Source organism: Felis catus, chromosome F2, assembly GCF_018350175.1.
Source record: "Felis catus isolate Fca126 chromosome F2, F.catus_Fca126_mat1.0, whole genome shotgun sequence".
Taxonomy (NCBI): Eukaryota; Metazoa; Chordata; class Mammalia; order Carnivora; family Felidae; genus Felis; species Felis catus.
Genome location: NC_058385.1, coordinates 40,581,130 through 40,598,983, shown reverse-complemented (window position 1 = coordinate 40,598,983; position 17,854 = coordinate 40,581,130). Strand labels below are relative to the sequence as shown.

At 37.3% G+C, this 17,854-nt stretch overlaps 2 protein-coding genes across 9 annotated transcripts in view; one reads left to right on the top strand and one right to left on the bottom strand.

Moving 5' to 3' along the window:
• The window catches only part of TMEM67 (transmembrane protein 67), a 77,513-nt gene that overhangs the window by 50,706 nt on the left and 8,953 nt on the right, over positions 1-17,854 (bottom strand). For 5 of the 7 annotated variants that reach the window (XM_011291396.4, XM_019822881.3, XR_006592556.1 and 2 more), the window contains exons 1-6: positions 13,343-13,617; positions 11,617-11,705; positions 8,911-9,004; positions 2,309-2,408; positions 547-616; positions 379-453 (exon numbers count right to left, since the gene is read on the bottom strand). In XM_011291396.4, the coding sequence (XP_011289698.3) occupies positions 379-453; positions 547-616; positions 2,309-2,408; positions 8,911-9,004; positions 11,617-11,705; positions 13,343-13,565 (651 nt within the window). In that variant the 5' untranslated portion in view covers positions 13,566-13,617. Of the gene's footprint in view, positions 1-378; positions 454-546; positions 617-2,308; positions 2,409-8,910; positions 9,005-11,616; positions 11,706-13,342; positions 13,619-17,854 lie in introns of those variants that run through there. The other 2 variants (XM_019822882.3, XM_045049908.1) reach the window with 2 other exon arrangements.
• The window catches only part of RBM12B (RNA binding motif protein 12B), a 42,354-nt gene continuing 38,203 nt past the window's right edge, over positions 13,704-17,854 (top strand). Inside the window, exon 1 of one of the 2 annotated variants that reach the window (XR_006592567.1) lies at positions 13,704-13,839. The gene's annotated coding sequence lies outside the window, so the exon portion shown is untranslated. The remainder of the gene's footprint in view (positions 13,840-17,854) is intronic. The other variant, XR_006592570.1, reaches the window with a different exon arrangement.

Sequence of the window (17,854 nt, the reverse complement as noted above, 5' to 3'; positions counted from 1 at the left end):
TAGCGTGTATAGGCACTGTGAGGTAATTATTATTATTATGTCCAATGTACAGACAGTAAAACTGAAGTTTAGAAATATCAAGTAAGTCCAAGGATATAAAACTAATGACTGGCAACCTAGGGTTCAAGTCTAGAGTCTCTGGTGCTCTTAACGAATAATGCTTCATTCCTTACAGGATCTATATAGGACCTTTCCAGCTTAAACATTCGGAGATTCACTGAAAAAGTTTGAGCTAAGGTAGAGAAGAGAGTAACTGTTTCTTAATTTATTTGTGTTTTGAAGTGACTTACACAGAAATATTTCTCATTTTAGCCCCAGACTGATGACCAAAGGAAGTAATGCAACAAGAATGGAACAAAAAAACTGAAACATACTCACAAGTTCTCCATAACGGGCAGATGAAATTACACGTGAAGGAAAATTCACTGTGCTGCTGAAACATAATCCCCCTGTCTTCATAGATAAATAAAAATAAAAAAAAAACAGTTTATGGAAAGGTATAACTTAATTTTAAAATATACACTTCATTAATGTGCTTAGCCTTACTAAAATGTTCGGTTCCGAACACACACAGGACCTGTTGGTATTGACGAATGTTGGCTCACATCGAACACATCTGTCAATATAACAAAAACATTTTAAAATGTTAATGAATTATGCTAGATCTAATTGCATTAAAATCTGTCTTCTTAAATGCTGGATTAGAATAGATTCATCAACTAAGTAATTACTTATAATAAACTAAACAAATTAAAAAAATTAACACTGATTTGATTATTTTTATACCACTCCTTGTATTACAAAGCAAGGTATAAATAAATAATATTAGCCAATAATAGGAGAATATTCTTTTGAAACTACATGGCGTGTACAGAATAAACAATATTGAATAAAAAAGATGGTTAAGTCACTCAATTAAGAGCCTAACAAACTCACATAAGTAAAACCCAATCTGTTTTCATAGGTAGTTATATCAAATCTACATTCCTTATTTTGCCTCTCACAAAGCAAAAAGGAAACATATACTGAAAAAATGTGTGTCTATCCCCTGATCAAAGCTGTGACAAACACTTTTAAAGTCTATTTATTATCTTTATTTATTTTAGAAAAATACTTTGTATTTTTCATTAATGTATGATATCCAGGAAGGGAGAGCATCCACCGGACTAGCGGGGACAGTGATGGGTCTGTAGTATTCATTACTCGTAAGACAGAGCAGGTAGGAGGCACTGGGGCATGGCATAGAAGTGGGCTTAAGGCGGTACTGGAGGGGAAGACCTGGGGATCAGCCCAATAGTCAATATTTGGATACTACAATCCACATCAGCATAAGGGAAGAGGTGATCCAATACTAAATACCCCCAGGAGAAGCTACTCAAGTATTTTCTCTTAAACTTGGGAAAAGTCATCATGTAGCTCTCTATAAAAATGTGAAGAATTTGAAATAGGGACACTGTGTTTGAGTTAGAGAGACAGGGCTGTGTGTTTATGTGGTGCACACATACGCACGCATAAAGGGGAAACAGGAAGTGATAAAGAACAGGGCTATTAATCAGGGTTTCTGGGTCACTATAATTACCATTTATCTATTCACATGCTTTTTTACGTAATATTATTTAAAATTTTTTTTTAATGTTTATTTATTTTTGAGAGAGACAGAAACAGAATGTGAATGGGTTAGGGGCAGAGAGAGAGGGAAACACAAAATCCAAAGCAGGTTCCAGGCTCCGAGCTGTCAGCACAAAGCCTGACGCAGGGCTCAAACCCACGAACCGTGAGATTATGACCTGAGCTGAAGTCGGATGTTCAACCGACTGAGCCACCCAGGTGCCCTTATGTAACATTATTTTAAAGCACAGTTCCTGGCACACAGTAAGGATGCTGCAAATAGAAGTTAATATTTATATACTATATATATTATAGATTATGTACAAATTTCATAATAACAAACAAAAAAAGCACCTTTTACTGAGCACTTACTCTGAAGCACTATGCTAAGAATTCACATACTGATTTCTGAGCTGTGATAACAGCCTAGGAAGTAGGTGGTATATTTCCATTCTAAGGACAAAAAGACTGACTTACTGAGCTAGCCAAGGTCAAACAACTGATAAGAGACTGAACCAAGCTTTGAACCCTAATCAGTCTCATTCTCTGATCTTCAGCTTCTTTATATGTTAATATCTACTTTTATCTTCTTTGGGCTATTATGAGGAACAAGTGATATCATAGGAAGTATTTTTAAAAGGTATAGATTCCACATAAATGTACGATGATATTTAAAGTCAGCACCCAGCACACCACTTACCTGTTTCCTAAAGCATTTGCTACTGTAAAAGAGTTTTCATTTTCGTCACAGAGCTTACAAGTTGCTTGAGACAACAATGTTCCGTTAACATCTCTTTCCACTAAACAATTTAGAAACAAAATTAAGATGTAACTCAAAGTCAACATATAACCTTCTATAAACTTAGTACAGTCCCCTTGTAATTATTATAAATAATCAGGTATATTTAAGATACCTGATTTGTATAAGAGGAATGTCAAATACCACCCTAACAAAGTGTAGAAAAGTGAAGCCTTCCTCATTTCCCACATAAAAAAATTACAAAAATTAACCTTCCAAATCATAATAATAAATTATTATTTTTTTCTTTATTTTTCTTTTTTGTTACTTCTTACCTGTACGTTCCTGCTACAGCAGGTATGCAGAAACAAGTAATTTCATAGACAGTTAACATGTTTCTACAACTTAAGAGGGTTTTTTGTAGCACCTATTAAAATGTTAAATTCACATATCCTACAACACTACAATTTCATTTTTAGATACCTAACCTACAGAAACACTTGTACATGTGTATAAGGATATTTACTGAGGCAGTTACTTGTTAGAAAACAACCTACATATTTAAAATTGCAAGATGATGGTATATTCATCCTACGAAATACTATGGAGTGGACTAAAAAGAATTACGTAATCTAACAGATCATACTGGTAACTGAAAAAAGTTTGCTCTAGAACAATATTTTTGGTATGAAACATTTATATAATGTGGCTGTAATGTTTATTTTAAAACAGAAAAAAAAAGGTTCTAGAAGGAAACACACACGCAAACGTGTATGTGCACGTACATCAAAATGTTAACAATTACTTTTGGGGCTAAGGGAATTAACAGAGAACCAGCACTGAGAAAAATGGTCAAAGGGCATTACTCCTAATCATAATGTTATCAATAATGCTTTGTCCATAATGTTTTAAGTTTTTGCAAGATAGTAAAAATGAGTTTAACCAAAGTAAAGGTGAATGACTTGTTTCTCCTACAGTCATCCCTATCCCCGTCTCAGTAAATGGCAATGCCACTGGACCATTTACTCAGGCCCTAGTCCTTAGAGTTTCCTCATTTCTTTTCATACTGTATATTAAAAACAATAAAATTAAAGTTAACAAAATAAATCTGCAAATCTTGTTAGCTCCTCCTTTAAAATATATCCAGAAACTGAATTATTCTCTCTACCTCCGCAACTCTACCCCAGGCCAAGGGACATCAATCTATCACCTGGACTTTTATGACAGCTTCCTAATTGGAGTCCTGGTTCTATTCTCTAGACAGAAGCTAGAGCAAGACTTTTCAAAACTAAGTGTGATGATTTCACTCCCCTGAAAACTTTCTAATGGCCTTCCATCTCACTTGGGGTAATTTCTAAGGTCACTATTACAGCCAAAAGGCCTTACATGATCTGCACACAATCACCCCAACTTTCCAGACCCATCTACTTCTGCTTTCCTCCTCATTTACTTTACCCACATTAGCATATTTGCTGCTCCTTGAAAATGCCAAATATTTTCCCATCTCAGGATCTTTGTACTTGCTATTCCCTCTGTCTAGAACAAGTCCCCTAGTGATCTACATGGCTCTGTCCCGCACTTCCTTCAAATCTTTGCTCAGATGTCACTTTTCCAAAGAGATCTTCCATGATCATCCACGTAAAATAACACTTGGCGCTCTCTCTCTCTCTCGCTCTCTCTCTCTCTCTCCCCCTCCCTCCCTTGTCTTCACAGCACTTACCATGCCCTGGCATATACTATTAATTTGCTTAGAACCTAAGTTGGATTCACCACTGTCTGCCAGCACTTGGCAGGTAGTGCTCAATAAACTCTTTTTTGAATTTGGGAAATTTTAATTTGGAAGGTTTCACATAAAAATTGTGTATTTTTAGCATTTTTTTAAAAATAGGAAAATCTGATTTCATGGGACCCATGTTCCTACATGATGATAACCATTTTCTGGTACTGAACAGGGTACTGCTCAGTAAAAGGTACTGCTTTTTAGCTTCACTGCCGTTCTGTTAAATCAAGTTTTATAATTTTATGTTAAATTTTAATTTTTGTGAACAAATATTTATGATGAAATAAGTATGACAACATATAAATATTTCCAAGGATGTACAGAAACATATAAATACATAAAGCATTCTTGGAAGAACACAAAAGAAACTTAATAGTGGTTACATTAGAGAACTAAGAATAAGAGTGAGGGTGGAAGGGCAAGGACCCTTGGTTTTTATATTTTTCTATACTATTTACATTTCAAACCATATATATGTATTACTTTAATTTTAAAAAGTAAAAATTTTAAGTTGAAAAATATGGATATATCTTTTTAAGTAGTAAATCTACATGTGCTCTTATGGCACTCCCTCCAAAATACACTGCAAATAGACATTCCAAAATATTTGCAATACATTAAAAACTTGGAAAGGTAGAGAAAAAATAATTACTTTAGGTTGATTTCTGGGAAATAAAATAGATGGGGAGTGTAGACTTTTATTTCTCATTCTATAGCCTCAAGAATTTTGATATTTTTAATGATAATTATTTTTAAATTATTTAAAAAAATTATTTACCTGATTATCTGATCATTTTCTTTTTATGTCAGAAATGGGAAGAGTTGAGAGAAGCGGTGCAATAAGTAAGATGTACCTACCCTCTTTCTGTACTCTTCCATTCCTCTCCAACCCCTCTTGCAAATCCACAGAACAAATCCACAGCAAAAGTTCAAGGTGGCTCTAAGGAGCTCATGCCATGGAGAATTTTAAGTACGTAACAGTAGTGTCTAAGATAGTGAAATACTGTTTTCACAGCTGTCACTCACCCTTAAGGGGTCTCTAGGTGTCAGAGCCACCATCTGGCCCCCCGGGCATCTAGCCTCCATTCTCAGCAACCTACTAAAACTGCCACTTCTGTACCAGTGATCTCTGTCAAAAGTTGTTTCAGAAATTCAGTCCATAATGACTTCCTCACAGCATGAATCTATGAACCATCATCACCTTCATCCCCACTTAGAAATCCCAAAGATATTTTGACTTTTCCTTTTTCCTCATCCCTATATTCCTTCACTCATCTAGGTCTACTGTCATCCTTTTAATGTTTCTGGCATCTATCCAGTAGTCACATGTCTACAGCACCAGAGCAGCCTCTTCACAGCCCTCCCTACTTCTGCTCTTCCACTCCTTAAATGTGAACTTCATGAAAGCAGGGACTTCGTGCCTGTTCACTGTATCCTCTTCACTGCTTTATGCTTCGCGCCCCTGCACGATGGCCAGCGCGTAGTAGGAGCTCAATAAATATTTGTTGAATGAACAAATGCAACAGATTGTTGCCAGATTAATCATCATTCTCCTGTTCAAAGCTTTGAACAAAATGCCTATGCCTACAGAACATCCTACCATTCAAGGCCTTCCGCCATCTGTACCAAAGCACCTTTAAACTCAACAAACTGTTATCCTCCCAATTCCTTTATTTTCAATCTAGATGTTTATGTTTATAATAATACTCTTGCTCACACTGCTCCTTCTGCCTAGATGTTCTCTTTCTTATTACCTTTTGAAATCCCATTAATCCTTTATGGCCCCACGATTACACTGCCTCCTCATGACAACTTTCCTAAACAACCCTGGTTGAAGTGACTTCCTCTTTACAGAGCATTTATTGTTTATAAATGCTCATTTGATGATTTAATATATGTGCCCCTGTGAAAATATTTTGTTGCTATTTTGCTCTGCAAATTACTTTTCCATAGGCATATCCTGCCTTCTAGCTAGATTTTAAATAAATTGATGGCAGAGATTTGTATTTCTTTAAAAAAATAATTTGGGGGAGAGGAGGCTCAGAGGGAGAGAGAGAATCTCAGGCAGGCTCCATGCTCAGTGTGGAGCCTGATGCAGGGCTCGATCCCATGAACTGTGGGATCATGACCTGAGTAGGAACCAAGAGTCGGACACTTAACTGAGCCACCCAGGTACCCCTATAAAATTAATTTTTGACTAGATAATATATAAATAGAATAAAAAAGGCACAAAAAATTTTTAAGTGAAAATTAAGTCTCTTCCATCCTTTTCCCCCCAGATACCGAATTCTCCTCCCTGGAAGCAATACTGTTATCAGTTCCTTGTAAATTCTTCCAGAAATAGGCTGTGCATAAACACATATGCATGTATAATCTTTTTTAGAAAACATAAATGGTAGTTCACCAAACACAGAAAACAGAACTGATAAATAGCAGGTACCAAATAAATATTTGTGGATGAATGAATATAAACTTTATATACCTTGTTTTTTTTACTTAATGGATCTTGGATTTGTTTCCACAGCAATAAAGAACTGCATTATTTTTCTATATAATAATCTATATTTTTCTGCATTCTATACCATTGTATGGATGTACCAGAGTTTATTTGACTAATCTCCTCTTAACAAACTTTTACATTGCTTACAATATTTTGTCTTAGGATTAATGTTTCAATAAGAAGCCATGCATATACTTCTTCAGACATATATTTCCCTGCACTGGAATAGGAAATTCCCAGATAAGGGCTAGCTGGGCAATGATCTGCATTTGATAAATACTGTCAAGTTGCTTTCTACAGACGCTGCACAAATTTATAATCCTCCAGTAATATATGAATGACTATTTCCCTGTATCCTTACTTAACCAACTGAGCCACCTGGGCACCCTGAAATTCGTTTTTCTTTAGATTCATATTTAATATTTAGATATTTGACCTGAAATTTATTTTTCCTTAAGCAATAAGTTAGAAACCCGACTTAGTATTTTCCAAGTTTCCCCAACACCATTTACTAATCAGTGTTTTCTCCACTGACATGAAATACTGCTTTTATCCCATATCACATTCTGATACAGATTAGATCTATTTTGATTCTCTATCTTAAGTCCCATCCATCAGTATGTGTAACCCATAGACCAGCCATTCATATTATTACAGTAACTTTAAAATGTACATAGTATCTGATGGGGTTATTTTCTCTTTTCTTTTTCATAATTGTCTTGGCTTTTCACATTTTCCAGATAAACTTTGGAATTAGTCTCTAAAACAGACAAACAATATTCTAGTAGAATTTATTAAGGTTCTGTTAAATGTATGGACGGGTATTGTGAGAGCTAACATCTTTTTTTTTTTTAATGGTTTATGTATTTATTTATTTATTTTTATTGTTTTAAATATTTATTTTTGAGAGACAGAGGGAGAGAGTGTGAGTAGGAGAGAGGCAGAGAGAGAGGAAGACGCAGAATCTGAAGCAGTCTCCAGGCTCTGAGCTCTCAGCAGAGCCCAACATGGGGCTCAAACTCACAAACCGTGAGATCATGACCCGAGCCCAAATCGGACGCTTAACCGACTGAGCCATCCAGGCGCCCCTAATGTTTTGTTTATTTTTGTGAGAGAGAGAGACAGAGAGAGAGAGAGGGAGAGAAGGAGAGAGAGAGGGAGAGAAGGAGAGAGAGAGGGAGAGAAGGAGAGAGAGGAGTGGGGGACAGGCAGAGAGAAAGGGAGACAGAGAATCCAAAGCAGGCTCCGCATTGTCAGTGCAAAGCACAACATGGGGCTCAAAACCATGAACCGTGAGATCACAACCTCAGCTGAAATCAAGAGCAGGATGCTCAACCGAGCCACCCAGGGGCCCTCTAATATCTTTATAATATTTAATCTTCCCCTCCAAGAACAAGGTATGTATTCCATTTATTAAAGCCAACTTTTGTGTTCTGCAGAAGCATTCTAAGGTTCTTCAATTGATTTATCTTATATATTTCTTCTGAAGTTTATACAGGTGTTTTTTCTTTTTGTTGCTACTGTAGACAAGATCTTTTCTTCCTTCATATATTCTAAAGGATTGTTGTTTAGATAGACAAAGTCTACTAATTTTTGGATATTAATTTTTTACCCCAAAACCTTTATTGTTTATGATAATTTTTAGTAATTCTCTTGGGTTTTCTAAACATATAATTAAATCATTAAAAATTAGTTTTTAATGATTTTTACTTCCTTTTTAATTACTCTACCACCTGTTTCTTTCACTTACCTAAGTGCATCTTTATCTGGTTCCTGACAATAGAAATGCTTATACTTTCTCCCTATTAGGCACATGTTGACTTTTGAGTTGAAACATATATACTTTATCATATTAAGGAAGTATCCATCTTATCCATCTAATTGTACATTGTTAAGACTTTTTTTTTTTTTAATCAGGTAGGACTTTTTATTCTCTTCTCAATGCCTGCTGTTGACTTAAACATCATTAAATTCTGGGCAATAAAAAATGCTGTTCACCAAGGTATTTCCATTAATGTCTTTATCAAAAATAACGTAAGTTGGGGTGCCTGGGTGGCTTAGTCAAAGTGTCCAATTCTTGATTTCGGCTCAGGTCACAATCTTGCAGTTTGTGAGATCAAGCCCTGCATCAGCCTTTGCACTGAGTGTGGAGCCTCCTTGAGGTTCTCTTCCTCTCTCTCTCTGCCCCACCCCTGCTCGCATTCTCTCTCTCAAATAATATATATTTGTTAAGTAGTGTAAGTGAAGATTCTACTACTTTTTCATAAAGAATCTACTTCTTACCTAAAACATGGCCAGTAGGACAGTGGCATTTTCCTTCTGCAGTTAAACCACCAGGGCAAGAAATGCAATTCCAGCCATCTTCAGTAACACCTTTCTAAATTAAAATAAATCAATAAGTAAATTCTCCTTAATTGATGCTGTGAATTCAAGAAGCCACAGTAGTGTACAATGTGTAGTCAAGATTCAAATAAATCATGCATATATGAGCTACATAAATATTTCTTGGAGAGTCAAACTGTGCTCACTTTCTGAAATTAAGCTATACATTATTACTATGTACAGACTACTGTTAACTCTGGGCAACCGTTGTTTCTTCTTCATGATTTTCAGTTCAAATGAGTCATTTCTTTCAAAGTAATATTGCCATTCAGTTTTTCCATTTACAAAGAAAAAACAACAAAATTCAACAGCATTTAATCAACAGATAGTCAATTAATAGTTTGGTTTTACCTGTTCTAAAATATTCTAATTTTTACTTATTTAAAAAAAATTAATGTTTATTATTTTTTAGAGAGAGAGACAAATTATGAGCAGGGGAGAGGCAGAGAGAGGGAGACATAGAATCTGAAGCAGGCTCCAGGCTCCAAGCTATCCACACAGAGCCCGATGTGGGGCTCAAACTCATGAACTATGAGATCATGACCAGAGCCAAAGTCAGATGCTTAACTGATGGAGCCAACCAGGCGCCCCTCTAATTTTTATAATCCAAATATGTTAGCTTTTAAAAATTAAGTTATGATTTAAAATGGGTGAATTTTATAGTGTATGAATAATATGTAAATAAAGTTGTTAAAGTTATAAGGATATTTCTTTCAATCCAGAATTGTTTGTATTAATGAAAGTTTTGTTTTTCTTTTTAAGTTTATTTATTTATTTTGAGTGGTGGAGGGGCAGTGAGAGAGGAAGACAGAGAATTCCATGCAGGCTCCGCACTGTCAGCACAGAGCTGATGCAGGGCCTGAACCCATGAACCATGAAATCATGAAATCCGAGCTGAAATCAAGAGCCAGATGCTTAACTGATTTAGCCACCCAAGTGCCTCAATGAAGGTTTTTTATAAAATATGACATTCAAAATTAGGTGTATTATATGATTTTTCCTAAACCTGGGGCAAAAATATAATATCAAAAACATGAATGTAACCAAAATGAATAGAGAACAAATGGTAATAACAAAACAATGCCACAAATTATTTTTAATTTTAGTTGAAAAGACTGGATTTATCATGAAATGCTCCTATATTTGTCAGTACATTATATAGGACTATTTAAAAATTATGATTGTTGGGGTGCCTGGGTGGCTCAGTCGGTTAAGCATCCAACTCTTGATTTTGGCCCAGGTCATGACCTCAGGGTTCATTACATCGATTCTGCAGTGTGCTCTGCCCTGACAGTACCAGTCTGTTTGGGATTCTTTCTCTCCTTCTCTCTCTCTCTCTCTCTCTCTCTCTCGCTCTCGCTCTCGCTCTCTGCCCCTCCCCCACTCGTGTGCACACATGTGTGCACATGCTCTCCCTCTCTCAATCTAAATAAATAAACATTGGAAAAATAAAAATTATGCTTGTTTAGTAATCTCACTGAAAAATAAATTTGCTTTGTAGCCATTTCATATTAGCTTTTCATCATTGATAATTCAACTATGGTCAATATTTACAAAAATATAAAATACGTATTAAGGTGAAAATCAAACTTAAAAGTTAAATCAAGTTAGCCATAAATTAGGACAACTGGTAAATTAAACTAGTAACTTAATAATAATTAACTTGATAGTATTTTAGACAATTAAATTCCCAGATTCAATTATTTTATTCAGATGAGAAGAAACATCGCTATAAAAGAACTGGCTCACAAAGACTCCCAAGTATCCAAAATGACTGGAAAATGTATTTCTGTTAATTAAGAATCATTACATATAGTAACTATTAATTTACTAATTTTCCTAAAATTATGATATGACTAACAAAACAGCAATAGATATTATTTAACCTCTTTAGCGATGCAATTGGCATTTCATGAACTTATCACACCTCAGTTATCATTAGAAACATGAATTGTTATATAAGACTGTTAACACAATAGGTGTAAGGCACAGAACTCAATCTGTACCAGTCAAAAAACTCACACATCCCAACTTGTTCTCTATATATACCATTCATCTATTTTTTTTTAAGTCACTGAGTTACTCTATGAGAAAATATAAAGACACAAATATTCATAGCTTTGTGGTTTTTTTAAATCTCAGACTTTAGGGGCACCTGGGTGGCGCAGCCGGTTAAGCGGCCGACTTCAGCCAGGTCACGATCTCACGGTCAGGGAGTTCGAGCCCCGAGTCAGGCTCTGGGCTGATGGCTCAGAGCCTGGAGCCTGCTTCCGATTCTGTGTCTCCTTCTCTCTCTGCCCCTCCCCCATTCATGCTCTGTCTCTCTCTGTCCCAAAAATAAATAAAAATGTTGAAAAAAATTTAAAAAAAATAAAATAAAATAAATCTCAGACTTTAAAAACTAAGGCAATACATTTGTTTTTTTCCAAGTCTGCATAAAATTTCACTCATTTCCCAAAATTTACTCGAGAAAAACAAAGTTAATTTAATAATTTTGAGTTTTGGGACCATATTATAGTACAGCATTAAAATGTAGTTTAAAAAAATAAAGATATGTTAATTTACTACTTTTTACAGTAAAATGATTTTAAAATAAATACTTGATACCATGTTTTCCGGGCACTTTTTACAAATAATATCAGGTCCTCCATTATTAGAGATCATCTGAAATCCTGGTAAACACACACATGAAGTTCCTAAAATAAAAACAGTCAATTTTGACCTTGGTAAATAAAAATAAAGCTCCAAGATAGGGAAAGTTTTAATATTCTTAAAATCTTGAGAAGACGTATAGCTGTTAATAGCAAGACTCTGGAATCAGCACTGCATGGGTTCTAATCTTAATTCTGCTATTCAGCTGTGTGACCTTTAGCAAGTTACTAAACTCTATGGCTTGGTCTCCACTTTGGCAAAATGGGGGCAATAACAGTACTTACCTCATAGGGTTGATATGGGTGTTAAATTAGTTATTATACACAAAGATCTTAGAATGTGTATGGCACGCAGTAGGTACCATACGTGCTACCACCTTAAGTGCAAGCATAACTGAACTATTAAAGTATTGAACTTTAATTTTAATAATCAAACTATGCATTAACTGCTATGGGAAATTTTACTGTTCTATTTCATCCAACCATACACATATATTCAATGAATTCAAATTTACTTTGCCAAAACAAAACCTTATTAGCAAAGTTACCTTGATTCAAATAAACCATTGTTTTCCTCTGGACAGACAGTAGACCTTATAAGATAATCACCATTCAACTTGCTGGACAGATAAGGACAACATTCTCTAAGGAGGCATCAAGTGGAAACAGCACCCATAGCAATCTATGTAGTAGGATGCATCCAATATCTGGGTCTGTAACTATGAAGCAACACCTTACAGTTTAAGAGCCGGTGAAATGCTTCCTCATTCATACATCCTCACCCGAGGAGCCGGCCCAGTCTTAAATGACAACTTTAATGAGGATATATCAAATTTGAAGATGGGAGAAAGTTAACACCATGGGTGACCAAATCAAGAGTGAAAACATTTTGGACCTTAGAATATGGAAAAGGTCTTATTCTGAGCAGTTTCAGTGAGGGGAACTGGGACCAAATGACCTACGTTTGAAGGGAAAAAACAACAACAACAACTAAGTTTAATACAAAGAGACTTTAAGGGCAATTAGTAATATTCAATAATAAAAGGGATGAGTCCTAAGGAAATCTATATTAAGAACACACTGTATAGTGGAAATACATGGGTTGAGACTGAGGGCAGAGAGACACCAGTTCTTCCAATCCACAATTTAGGTAACAAAGAAGATGTAACAACATCATCGAGGCTTGAATTTCCTTATCTGTAAAATGAGAAGACTGGACCTAATCATGGTTAAGGTCCCTTCTAGCTCTAGGTTTCTGGGATTTGAAGAGCAAGATAAAGAGCTAACAAAATTTATAAGCGCTAATTTGCATTCCCTCCGCAACCCATCCTGTGACCTACTTCTCTACACCTCGTTCCTTCTCTCTTTTTTTTCTATCTTCGGTGGGCGACTTTCCAGGTGCCTCCCGAAAGACCCCTCGGATGAGAAGTGAGGGACTGGCGCCGAGAAATTAATGATCGGCCATGGCTCAGGGGGTAGTTTACTCGGGTTCCCCAACCTCATTTGTGTGCAAGCTGCAATCCTCCCAGGAAACCCACCCCTCAGGAGTTGGCAGTTAACTTTCCTGAAACATTTCTTCCCGCCGACCAAAATGTGTTTCAGAGACAGGGGGAGGGGGCAGCGGGCAACAAGCAGCCTAGAGTGTTAAAACTCTGGCTAGGGCCCACCCTGAACGGTCTCACCTCGGGCATCCTGCCTCTGGTTGGCTCCACACGGCACACAGGACAGCGCGGAGATATCGAAGTACTGGTTGTGGCCGCACGACTCCGGCTGCAGGAATGGAAATGAGAAGGTCTGGGCGTGTGAGACTCGCGGGAGGGCCAACAGGAGGAATACGTTCACAGCCGCGGCGAAGGTGGACCAAGCCGCCATGGCTACCCTGGCCCCACCGCCGCTCGTCACCATGGTGCAGACGCCGGCGGCAGCGCAGTCTCCCGCGCCCCATCAGCCGCTGCGGCGAACCTGCAGAGCCGATTGGACGACTCCGCCTGGGGTTCCGGAAGTGTCTGCCGTCGCCGCCTGGTTGCTAGGTGAGCAAAGCCTCGGGAAGCTGGCTGGTCTGGGATAGGAAGGGGTAGAGGTACAGTAACCCCGGGGGCTGGCAAGCCAACCCGCTCTTTAAAATGTGTTTCAAACTCTGGGACGCGACCCGTTACCGGGCTTGTTATCAGTTTAGGAGGTCGGTAAATAGAATTTCACAGCAAAGACTATATGCGATAGTATGACAGAATTATGAGTATTGTTTCATTAAGCTGTTGAATGATGTTTACATCAGAATTTATCCAAATCAGGCCATTTTCGCGTTAAAGGAGACATTCCAACAGTGTATTTGCAAAATACATTTGTCAAAAAAGTAGAAAAAATCCACTGATTTGAAATATGCAATGCTGGAAGATTGGCTTAAGCACTAAAAAAAGATCTTTCCTGCCAGACTTTTTCTTTGTGTTTCTACTTTCTTTGTTTCGGGTAAAGGAAATCATGTATATAAAATTAGATCATCTTTACTCATTTGTGAATAAAGAAGGAAACTAATTTTTAACCAAATTTAAACATACACGAATCCTGCCTTTCAAAGCAGGCATCCTTGAAGGCTATTAGCACCAAAACATTTTAGAATTACCTTTAGAGCCACTTTACAAATCATAACATTTTATTTCTCAATATTTAAATCTCACTTGTTTCTGTTGTATTTTATTTTATTTTGTTCTCACACTCCCCACTCCCCCAATAAAATCACCTGGCATAATTTTCAGCCACCTTATCAATCAGTAGTAGCTTGAAACAACTTTTGGCTCTCTCAAAAAAAAAGATAGATAACTTTAACCAGTATCCACCATCAGTCCTAGTATTTTTCATGTGGCCTTCCCCAAAAGACCAGCATTCACTCAGTCACTAATATCTATGATACAGGATACAGTAATATGTTCTGAAAGCTCTCTCTTAAAAAGGAATCTCAAAAATGTTTTTGAGGAATTATGCATTGCTGGGGTGTTTAACTGGTAGTGGAAATCATTTATCTGATTCAGATTTTTTTTTAAAAGACATGTGACTATACAAATGTCAATGACTCAGAAAGGGTATGGTCAGAATAGTTGAGATTAATCTGCAAAAGCTTCGTATGGGTGAATTTTAATTCTAATCTTCCTTGATGAAGTGCATACTGTTCTATGCTCTGTGGAGGGGATTGGGGCAATAACATTTACTCATTGCCTTCTATGTAATTAAGACAACAAAAGAACTCCCATTCTTGGTTTTTCTTGTGTTCCACACTGTGCACTATACTAGGCTCTTGACAGCATTAATCTGAACTCTTTATAATAACCCTCTGAGGTAATACTATCCCTTTCTGTATCCCTTTCTGAGGATCAAGAAAGTAACATTTTAGAAAGTGGTGGAACTAGAATTTATTTTCATCTGGCCAACTCCACAACCTGTTACCTTTCCAGTTTACTAAGTGGCTTCTTTGTGGAATAGAGGAAAAATTTGGCATATTCTATATATAGGATGAAACGATTGCCTTTAGTTAACAAGATGGTACCTCCATTGTACACCACGGACAGGGGAACGATGATTGCCTAAGACTTTTGGGCACTGTACCTGACAAAACTGCTCCAAAAAGCTAAATAAAGTAGTGAAATGATTCAAAATAGAAACAGGTTTGACATAACTGTAGATACTATGGGTTCATCTGTATAAACTGCTTACAAGGATAGCGGAAAAAATGTTAGCTAAAACTGTTAAGTATAAATTGGGAGTGTATCATTAGGGATATTTCTGCTGCAAATAATAGATCAAGTAGTTTAAGCAAGTTCCCAATGGCTTAAACAAAAACAAACAGGAGAAGTCTGGACATAGGTGGTCACTGGTGTTCATTCAATGATGTCAGATAGTCACCTCTGCAGTTTTCTTGGCTTTTCCCTTAGTTGCAGGGTGCTTGCCCTATACCAGATATAAGACAGGAAGAAGAAAATAAGCTGAACCAGAGATATTTCCACTGTCTCTTAAAAGAAAAAAAAAAGTAAATGCTTTCTCTATGTCATGTCTTATGCTAAACTTCTTACCTGCATCATTTCAATATTTTTAACAGCCCTATAAATAGACAGTGCATTTATCAGCTTAAAGACATCCCAGTATCACCCAGCTAAAATGTGGAAGAATTATCCATAGAAGTGGATGAGACTAGCAGAACATGGTTTAATGTCAGCTTATGAAGAAGTCTACCAAAAAACATGAGAGGATGGCTTCAAAGAGGACAGCAAATGCTTATTGAACACCTAGAATGAGATGGGTACTGTACCATGCCTTACCTACAATAACAAAATTAGGGCTATGGAAGAAGGGAGAGGCAGGGAAGGATGAATGAAAGAGCTGTTTAGGAGGAAGAATCGTGAGAATGTTATGACTTGGACAGTGGAAGTAAAGAAACAAAAACAAGGATCACTCCCGGTTTCTGATTTGGGTAGCTAGGTGGATTGTGACATTATAGGAAAACAGGAAATATCTGGGGACAGATAAAAGCTTCTTTCTGAATAAAAAAAAATAATGGTAAAAATTAAAGTTATAGAATTATCCATTCATGGGGAGTTGGGACCATGGATAATTTAAATAACTGATATTAATTTTTTGTTTTCAGTGTGTCAGTTACTGCAATATCTCATTTAACAAAATTGGGACCATTATAATCACTTTACTTTACAGATGAGAAAACCAAGACTTAGAAAGCATATATGACTTCCTAAGGTCATACTCAGATCATGATTCTAACTCTGGTAATTTGATACCAGAGCCCACATTCTTTCTTAAAAAAAAAAAAAATTAATGTTTCTGTTTAAGAGAGAAACAGAGTGCGAGCAGGGGGATGGGCAGAGAGGGAGGGAGACACAGAGTCCAAAGCAGGCTCCAGGCTCCCAACTGTCATCACAGAGCCTGACACAGGGCTTGAACCCACAAGATCATGACCTAAGCCAAAGTTGGATGCTTAACTGACTGAGCTACCCAGGCACCCCTGGAGCCCACCATCTTGACCCTGATTCTTTACTTGTGCTCTTGAACCCTTGGATGTGCTTTCTTGGGCATGAATAAAGAAAAGGGAAAGGCAGGTAAGCCCATGAGGGGGTTAATGCATTAAAGTATCACAGAATTTAAAGTATTAAAGAATGTGATGAACAAATGCAAAGTGCGGAAGTGGAAGTTGTGGTCAGAAAGGGGAATTAGTGAGGTCAAGATCTTACAGTCAGGGCACTTTGTGTGGTAAGCCCTACTCTCTTTCCTAATCTTCAGACTCTTGGTGCCAATTCCTACTAGAACTGCTGCATCACATTCAATATGTTCTAAACTGTATGGGCTTCCATAATGGAACACTCTCCCAGGTTTTCTCCAGGTGATTCCTAGAATAAACTTTCTGGTTATTCCTGCTCTTTGCCCTTTCTTGACTCAACTTCCTTTATCTAACTAAATATGGATAGTCCCTGAGGGCTCAGTCCTAGACTTTTGTCTCTTCTCATACTTTAGTTTCCCTCTGGATGTCAACCATGTCCTTGACTTCACTGACCACTTTTTGCAGATGACTCACATATTTATATATATCCAGGCCAAATTTCTTTTTCTGAGCTCTGAACCAGTATTTCCACTGCTTGCTTGGAAGTTCCATTTGGGTGGAATGAAGCGTCTTTAATTCAAGGTGTCCCGAAACAACCCATGATCTCCATCCCTTCCTCCACCGCCAACCTTGTCTTCTTCCAGTGTCTTCTATCTCAGTTAATGGTAACATCATCCCACCTGTAATACAGACCAAATCTCTAGGAGTCACTTTTGATGCTTTCCATTCTTTCATCCTCCCATTTCAGTCTAGCTAGACTTCTTAATTTTTTTAACTTTATTTATTTTGAGAGAGAGCAAGGGAGTGAAAGAGAGCAAGGGAGGGGTGCCTGGGTGGCGCAGTCAGTTAAGCGTCCGACTTCAGCCAGGTCACGATCTCGCGGTCCGTGAGTTCGAGCCCCGCGGTCGGGCTCTGGGCTGATGGCTCAGAGCCTGGAGCCTGTTTCCGATTCTGTGTCTCCCTCTCTCTCTGCCCCTCGCCCGTTCATGCTCTGTATCTCTCTGTCCCAAAAATAAATAAACGTTGAAAAAAAAATAAAAAAAAAAAAAAAAAAGAAAGAGAGCAAGGGAGGGAGTGAGAGAGAGCGAGGGAGGGG